The 10346-nt window shown below is 25.8% G+C and overlaps 1 protein-coding gene across 1 annotated transcript in view; it reads left to right on the top strand.

The window, feature by feature from the left end:
- Positions 1–4443: 4443 nt before the first annotated feature.
- The window catches only part of LOC100572786 (rhythmically expressed gene 5 protein), a 12446-nt gene continuing 6543 nt past the window's right edge, over positions 4444–10346 (top strand). Inside the window, 1 exon segment of the mRNA XM_003240216.4 lies at positions 4444–4638. Coding sequence (XP_003240264.2) covers positions 4537–4638 — 102 coding nt within the window. The 5' untranslated portion in view covers positions 4444–4536.

Raw genomic sequence — 10346 nt, forward strand, 5'->3', positions numbered from 1 at the left:
TTCACATGGATTTTAAGTTTGTTATTTTCGAAGAAAAAAAACACGAGCATCTCCACGAGACGTAATAGGTATCGTTTGCCAGAATTAACATATTATTTTACATCAAATTCAAATACATTGGCGTTTTTAGTTGATATAATAATATGCGTACCTATAGTCTTGTTATAATATAGGTACTGCGCAGTATGCAATTGGTTATAATGTATACAATACTATGTTGTAATGACTAATGTTTTGGTTTGAACTCAAATAGCAGATACAATTTAAGAAGTCAGTACCTATCAGACCGGGAAAATTATGGCGATTTGTTTATAAATGTATAATAAATAAATATGATTATACCTATAATATAAGGTAAGTACCTACATATATCGAAGGTAAACTAATTACGTAAAAAGAATAATAAACGGGATATTAAGGTACTATGAAAAGCAATAAATTATTGTGATAATTTTTTTTATCGTTTAACGTGATGTAAAAACTATTATAAAAACATTATAACTGTTAAGAAGTATTAATTTAACCATCGGGTGGCATTATTCTTTGAGGATATGATTAACCATTATATTATTATCATAGTTATAATTACAACGATAAACCTGATAATAATCAAGCTTCAACAAAAAAAAAAAATAATAATATTTTGATGATCAATGATAAGACCTTGCTACAAAATTCGAGTTCAAATGATAACAGATATTGTACTTTTAATAAAATGAAAATAAAATTGTTTAATTTATCTATAAGGTGACTTAAAAAATGCCACATAAACGCCAACAAATTCTGTTGAAAGATTATTATTTTAATAAATGTCATTAAAATGATCTAGTCACTAACACATATTCCACTAATGAAGCAATGTTGTAAAGTTCCAGAAAATACACTACATTATAAAAAATATCCAAGTCTTAGTTATTATTTTACCGACATAATAAATAGGTAGTTGTATTTTGGTGAAATTAGAAAATATATATTATAAATATTTTGTATAAGAATTGGATAGATACCTACATGTATTACGTTATGACTTATCGATGAACCATGCCACACCAAAAACCGGAAGCACATTTACTTTTTAATCATATTGTACAGATGACTGTAAGCTGCATAAATTATGATGTAAACAAAAATCACTTTGCGTTATTCAAATAACACATTAACACTTCGAAGTATAAAAATATCTACTAATAAAATACTTTATATAACAGCAGTACAGCACATATAATACACATTTTTATTAATTACTTAATATATAACGAATCAGTAACCAATAAATATAATACATGAATGTACCACACATTTCACACGTGTACAGAATACTGAATTCTGCAGTGGACAATTGTAAATACAACATATTCTAGTATGTTTACACTATAAGTAGTCGAAATAATAATGCTTTGATTTTCAACTTCAGTATCTTGTTCGAAGGGAAAGTGAATATTTTTTGTGCATTTGGGAGGTCAAAATTTAAAATTCCCAATAGTTTTCAAAACCGCCAGGAAAAACAACATCAAAATTAAGGAAAAACGGGAATTTTTAGAGTTTTTGGTATAACTTTAAAACAAATTAGGTACCTTAATACATGACATTTTTACTTAATGTTTATATTTTCATTTTCTACACGGTATAACATTTTGAAAATATTTTGACTCATTTTGGGCTGTTTACGGACATTGTCAGTTTTCAATTTTTTTAGTTTTTTTCTATAAATATCAATAAAATTTTATTTGTTGGGTAAAAAAGAGTGTAAATTTAATGCAAGGCTCCTGATATATTGTTACAATAGCAGTTGAAAAATATTGAAAATACACAGACACAAATTTTTTTTATATGCATTTAAAGTTCAAATTTTGACAAAATTTAATAATTATTTTATAGTTAAAAATGTATAAAATGTTTAACTTTTATAGCTAAGGATTGAAAATTTAAAACAAGGTTCCGCGTAAATAGGTTATATATAAATTGCTTTTTTCACAATAATATCATCAAATATACTTAGTAATATTATAGACTGACTGACAGAGAATCGTTTTTCATATACAATGATATTATATCATTGAATTCAAATTTAACACCATCCAATACAGTGACTCACTTGTAACCTTCTGTACAAGAGAGCGACACCCACTTGCCCACCTTAATACAATATGTAAAAAAAATATCTATAAGAAAGTCTAATTACATTTTTATGAGCATTTGAAGTTCAAATTTTTACAACATTGGATATTCACTCGATTGAGAATGTAGGTAGCGATTTCCTTATTTTGTTGTAATTAAAAACGAATAACCGTAGACACTAGAGATTTATATCATTATAATATGTTTATTTTATCAATTCTTATACTTGAGAAAATTTTCAATATATTTTGAATTGTTTTGAACTGTTGACAGACAATTTCAAATTTCAATTTTTTTAGTTTTTTTTTTCTATAAATATATTCAATATATTTCAATATATATCAATAAAATTGTATTTGTTGGGTTAAAAAGCGGCAAAATGTAATACAAGGCTCCTTATATATTGCAGTAGAAAAATATAAAAAATACATGGGCATAATTTTTTTTATAAGCATAAGCAGTTATAAGCAATTCGATTTTTGTTAACATTTACCAAATTTAAAATTAAAAAATAAATAAAAAATAAAAAAAAATAAATAAAAAAATAAATAAAAAAAAAACACACATCATTGTAAAATCAATACATTCATCGTTCCACTTAGAATCAATAAATGATTTTGTAGTTAAAAATGTATACATTTTTCAACTTTTATAGCGTAGGATTGAAAACTTACAACATAGTTCTATGTAAGTAAGTTATTCTGTAGCCAAAAAATCTCAAAAATATAAAAACACAGTTTTTTTTTATATAGTTATGTTATGTTCAAATTTGGAGAAAATTTAATTACATATTAAATATCTAAAAATAACGATTTTAGCTATTTTGTTGTAATTCTATAATATTAATTCAACTTACCGGCTACCTTATTAATAATAAGTAATAAAAATATAGGTAAATATAATATAAAATATCCACACTGACAAACCGTAAACGCTCAGAATCGTTTTTCGTATACAATATGATATTATATTATTGAATTCAAAATTAATATCATCCATTATACATTGACCCACTTGTAACCTACTAGCTGTACAGCAGAGCAACACACACTTACCCACCTTTTTAACATAACATAATATTTATTAGGTAATGTTTTATTGAGGTTTGAACTTTAAATGTATAGTTGTTGATTTGCAGTCTACATAGTATGGTAACCAATATATCGTATTCAAAATAATAAGTACCTACCAAAGTACCTATTGTATATTTAATTAATTAATTATACTTTATAGGTAACAAAATATATTTTTCAAGTTAAAAACATTAATTGTATTTTCCCTTTCTATACACTTATAAGGTAAAAAATATTATACACCTCAGAGAGTTGGGGTCATATAATAAACATTGTTGATAAAATAAATCGTTTATAATATATCACTGTAGGTACCTACTATTATAATTTCATATTTAATGTATTGCCTATAGGTACTATGTATATTATAAATCATTATTTGTCATTGCAAATATATATTTATGTATATAATTATATTCAAATATTTAATGATGTTATCCTTAGACTTGATAATATATTATATAATGTATACAAATTCTATTCTATGCTTATTTATTTATAAAATATGGTCCTCGTGAAGACATCGAAACATCATATACTATCTTATAATATAGGTAAGGAAAAAAATGTATATCTATCTATATGTATTTTTTATTTGGTAGGATGTTGAACTCAATAATATTGTATGTACGACATAATATAACTTAAACATAATACTGCATATTATTAAATGTATATCGCAGTGAACAAGTTCATCTGTATCCACGAGTACACACGTATATATATACATATATAATCATATAATATAATAATATATTGTCTATATTATTTTGGATTCCTTGTCACTATTATATTGTTATTGTTATTATTATTATTATTATTATTATTATTATTATTGTATTATAACTATTTATAATGTACCTACTTATTGTTAAGCATATGTAAATATTATTTATATAATATATTTATAATTGAGGTATTCGCATATACTTACAATATTTTAAATACCTACGCATTCTGCATGCGCTATTAGGTACGTTTGTATATAGTATAATATCTAATGTATGGTATGTAGGTATACCGCGGATCGTGGTAAATGTCAAGGACTTCAGTGCAGTGTGCGGAGCGGTGTTTGTGTATATACCTGTATAGTTTACAGGCGCGTGCGTGTGTGAAAAACCGTTCTGATTTTTCCGGAACTTGGCGCGCTTATTGCAGGCGCCGTCCACAAACGCGCATGCGCAACCGTTTCGGCGCGCGACGACTCGGCCAGCCGGCCCCAGCAGCGGTTCCGTTGCGTATAATCACGATCAGTGTGTTTCAAGACGCGCACAACGACGAATTGCCACGACCGTCCGTCTGCTGCAGCAGCATATACAATATATTAATCTGAACAGTGAACACGATGAGAACGTACGCTCTCCTATGGCCCTTGGCCGCATTCCTAGTGACCCGGACCTCCGGGTCGGCCATTCCGATGTGGGAATTCCTCAGCCGAGGAGAAAAGGTAACTTTTGGAAATTAAATCGTTTTTTAGACATTCGTTCGTGAAACAGACGTTTGTATTTCATTATAATATATTTATATATACAATATTATATGTATATTCACGATAATATATTATACTTACGTTACGTGTTTGAGTTTAATATATACAGTTAAATATAATTTACATATTATTATATTATAGTAGAAACGATTTATATGATTTAAAAATTATAAGCTCGTCAACTTCTGAGCATCCGAACAATTTATTTAAATCGAAAATATGTACCTGTGTCTGAAATATCTTATAAATATATAATCAATCAGCTGTCTGTAAATTTTATGTTATTGGGTTAAGTATCTGTAAGTACTCTGTATATTTTCACATGCCATTTCATATGTTCATTTTGATTAAATTAGAAATAAAATATGTAGAACGTACATTATAGATCATGGAAAAATATTTATGTGTTTAAATAAACATGTTTTTTTATTATTTCTGATAACTATAAAACTAATAGCTATAAATACCTTTAAGATTAAATAAAAAAAACTTTAAAGATTGAAAATAACCGTGCGCGCCGACTCGCACCATTTGGCATCATTAGTCTGTTAACTGTACATTCAGATTATTCGCGGTATCGATCATTGTGCCAATTTGTTCATTAAACAGTTATTAAATAATCGAATGTATAGATATAATAAATCGTTATTGAAATGCAAAATTGTACGATGATCATATACAATTGAATTGACTATTCGGATAAATGTGTGATGTTTAATGTTTATAATTTATTCGACTTATAGTCTATTTATATTTCATGCAAGTGCACAAACGCAATGAGGCGTAAATAAACTAAGTAAGTTACATTATGTGAATTTTTCCCCAACACTAATTAATCGAGTTAGCGTACCTATATTAGTAGATTAAATTGTAAATTGGTACTACTGTTAATAACATCCAGTCCCCATTAAATTTAAAAATTATAAATAAACCACTGCAGACATTTGTACCTACTTACCAGGACCAGATTAATTCAAATTGAGACGATTGGGCCAAGTACATGATCCGATTCGGAGCCTTAGCATATAATCCATAAACCTATTTATTTGGATTTACTCTCTAAAAATTTCACCATTCTTCTCATCAAATAATCCTCATCATTACTTTTAAAAAAAAATTCGATCAGCAATTATAATACATATCCAATACAATAAATTATAATATTGCATACTTATTATAGAATAATATAATATCTGATCATTTTTTATGACTCATTTTTATAATTTACCTATTTAGGATTATTTTATCCTTTACCTGCTTTTCGTAAAAATATATTAATATACTCTACTAAAATAAATTGTAATATAGGTAACACTATTGTCAAAATGTTAACAACAATAATAATGAAATAAAATGTAAAAATCACACTATAGGTTATAGCTACTACGGTATAGATTATACGGATAACCATGATATTATTAATGCAACTATGCAAATGCATAATTCAAGTATTTCATATATTGTTATGCCATAGTTGGTAGGTACTTAAAATGTTTTAAAATTGTATAATGTAATTTATAAACTTTTGTAGAAACTCTAATGATATACGGTTTACTTACCTAAATTTTGTCTATAATTGGTTCAATGACCCAACCAACTCTTTTTTTGTCGCTCCGCTAGTCCACTTAAATATTTTATCAACATCGTAATTAATATATACTATATAATTCCATATTTTCATATAAAGACTAAAAATATAATATTGGTAGGCATTGAAGAAAACATTATATTATAAATGTACCTATATTATAAAGTGTTCTGCGGACTGCATTATTTTAATTTTACGCATAAAAAGAGATTTTCTGTAGTTTTATATACCTAGTGATGTATACCGTCTATGCTTGTTTGGGCTTGTCTACAAATGAACTAAAATATACGTCTTATTCCATGATATTAAAGTGAGAGTTTCTATAATACATTAGATCTAGATTTAAAAATAAATATAATAAATCTAAAATGTTCAATTAATTTTTTTACATAACCTAAATTTAAAAAATGACATCCATATTATAATGTTGAAATATTTTTAAATTAGTTTTATTTCCTACCTAGTTTTGTGCGAACCTAAATAAAATATTTAAAGTCGTTTTCACTATTGCTTCCATATATAATCATATAGGCTAAATAGGCCTACATGGGCACAATGTATCCGTCCTCATTTTTAACAATGTTCGTATATAATATTATCATGGTTAGGTATTACTTATTAGCAAATTACTAATTATTTATTAATTATTAGTTATTAGTTATTACTTATACTTTAAGCAGCGCATTAAATCCAAAAAAAAAACATGCATGTTTGGTTTTTTTTTTTTAAAATGTATTAAATTCATAGATCATAATTGTAATTTGTATTATTAATTATTTTGTTGTTGATGATTGATGAGTGATGAAACAGGTACCTATATATCTAGCCACTAGTGATTAATAACATAAAGTAAACCATCAGTAAAAATTACGATTTGCCGGAAGGGCAACTCTAGATACATGCACCTAACTTAATACATTATGGGGGTACTGGAAATCATGGTCAACAGGAAATATATTTTATTTTATTACAAATATAAAATAAGACATATTAAGTTATTGTGTTATAAGGAATAATAAAACGTTAGTGTAGCATGTAGGTGCAATAAAAACTCATCGTATTTTAAATAATACTTGGCACATGCAAAATATATTAATATAATATATGATATAATATTTTGATAATCCCGTCTCTTTAATCTTGATTATGAATTTTTCTCTCAAAATCTTTATGTAAAATATTTTTTATAGGTAGTTTAGTAGCTATAATTTTTCAATTGAAATATGATTTTTATAATATAAATATGTATTTATAAGATATTCTTTAACGATTATTAGAGTGTACCTACCTACCTATGTTTAATTTTAGTTAAATTATTTTTACTTTTCACGCAAAGAAAATTTAAATACAAAACTACCTATATAATTTGTGAAGCGATTCCATCTGTTATGTATAAATTTAAGTTTAAATTTAAAAAAAAATTGTTTTTATTTGAATAATTTATTTATTACAGATAAAAAATATAATTTTTATTAAATTGAATGATGTAGCTATTTAAGTTAAATTAAATGTAAATATTATTCGTTTATTTTTATTAGAAACAATATGCCAAATGACAATTTAATAAATCATTGAATTTCTCGAATATTTTAATTTATTATTTTTTTTTTCCTATATACTGACTACAAAAAAGTAAAACATTTTTTGTTATTTTGAATATAAGTATTTATAAGCATGCTTGCCCCATTTTATCCTTTGATCCTTTGAATATATTAATATATTATATAATATAATACATTTTTTAATTTTTTATGCCACGTATAGCTTATGAATTATCATCATGAATTAAAAACCTCTTTTACTCACTTCTGTAGTATCTACAGCGTGTTGTAGTCTGTATTAATATTGTATGTTGTATATGACAGTATGACTAATGAGGATGGACGTATGGTAATAGTGTTCAAGTATTGTCGGTTGAAATCAAAGGGAGCTTACTGATATTGTTTATGTTCAGTTGTATAGTTGACCCAAACTCAATAGGTACCTTGTAGATTCTTTTTATAACTAAACTGTCAAAAACGTGAAATATTCATAAATTAGTAGTTATGAGAAGTTTTTAAAAATATATTTTACAATTATTATACTAATAAAATAAAAAATGTATTTGTTATTCAACTTGTATAATCCATACGTACTGTTATAATAATATTTTAGTTATCTTACTACATACAAAGTACAACGTGCATACTAAACTGTATTGATCTATTTACGTCATTATTCATTAATAATTATTCATTAGTAATCACAGTAATGTTCATTGTCCAATCTTTGTGTTATATATAAGTTATATATGTATCAGGTATTTCTTCAAAAATCTATTTTAAGTTTTTTTTTTCATATCAACTAAGAAAATATAAACTAAAAATGAATTTCTCGTTTTTTACAAAACTAGCTAAACTCACTTTAGTTATGAGTAAACGAGTTCTTAGAAATACATATCAAAGTAATTTAAAAACTAAAAAGGCAATAAAAAAAATAATATTTTAATTTTAAAACGTTTGTTGTTGTATTTTAATTGTATCAAACAAAGTATGAAATTTAATTAAAATATTGAACGTACCTAACACTTTAAGTTTTCGGGATTATGAGATTACCAGCAGTAAAAACAAGATTTACCAACTGCATTTGTTGTTGACATTATGCTATACAAAATATAAAAGGTGTAAGTGGTAATACTGGTATAGTGGTACCTATCACAAAATATTAGAATATTGAAACATAGGTATTAACTTTCTCTGTGCACCCAATATAGGTTCTCAAGATCATTATCCTCTAAGAATTTCATATATCACTCTTTAAGTCGCATTTTGTTGATTGTACATTTGTTATAATGGTTATTGGTTTGTAGCGAACCAGCGATGTGTGCTTAAAATTCGTAAGAGAGATAAAAAAAAGCCCGTTGACAATATACCCGGATCTACGGGCATATTAAATGAAAATATATGGCATGGTTACACGATTTCCGTTCCATATTAATTTAGGATAGTGTTATTTGTGGGAACAATGATTGTTCGAACAATGGATAAAATTGTTTATATTAAAAATGTACGTTAAAGGTATTGGATATATGACCGAATCCTAGACAATATATTATAGGTATTAAGAATAATGTCATCAGCACTAACCACTTAACCAAATTGTTTAATTCATTTACACTGCTGTATATAATATAGTGTATGATATATATTTTTTTGTTGGATGATTTTTTCCATAGCTAATACTATATAATATTATAGTTATTTGTTCCTCGCATAATCACTGAATTTAATTCACGTAAACACGTCCAATAACGCCTACTATGCTATTACTATGGTATATATAATTATTATTTAAAAAAAAATCCAGTTAAGCGTGTGACGCACTTTATAATATAAACAAATAACAAAACCACTTCCAGACAGTAACGGACATCTACTATATAGTATGTGCATACTGCATTGTATAATATATTATTATATTATATTTTGTTTTTGTTTACGTTTTCAATGGTCAATTGAGTTTAAAATTCTTGAAGTTGTTTTAGATTTTGAGTGGAACGATGAATGTATTGATTTTACAATGATGTGTGTTTTTTTTTTATTTTTTTTTTGTGTCTGTGTACACAATAATCAGTCGAAATAATGCTACGATTTTCAACAGAATCTTGTTCGATCAGAAAGTGAATATCGTTGGTTTAAATTTAAATTTCCCAGTAGTTTTCAAAAGCGCCGGGAAAAACAAAAGAAAAATTAAGGAAAAACGGGAATTTTTGTTTTCGAGAAAATCGATTTTGGTTTTTGGTGTAACATTAAAACAAATGACCGTAGATACATGAAATTTTCAATGGTTGTTTATATTTCTATTTTCTATACACGATAACTTTTTCAAAATATTTTGATTTATTTTGAACTGTTTAGAGACATTTTCATTTTCCATTTTTTTTTAGTTTTTTTTCTAAAAATATCAATAAAATTTTATTTGTAGGATAAAAAAGCTTGAAAATTTAATAGAAAGGCTCCTAGTATATTGTATCAAAGGCAGATGAAAAATATTAAAAATCACATTTTTTTTTTTATTAGCATTTAAAGTTCAAATATTG

Source organism: Acyrthosiphon pisum, chromosome A1 (assembly GCF_005508785.2).
Source record: "Acyrthosiphon pisum isolate AL4f chromosome A1, pea_aphid_22Mar2018_4r6ur, whole genome shotgun sequence".
Lineage (NCBI taxonomy): Eukaryota > Metazoa > Arthropoda > Insecta > Hemiptera > Aphididae > Acyrthosiphon > Acyrthosiphon pisum.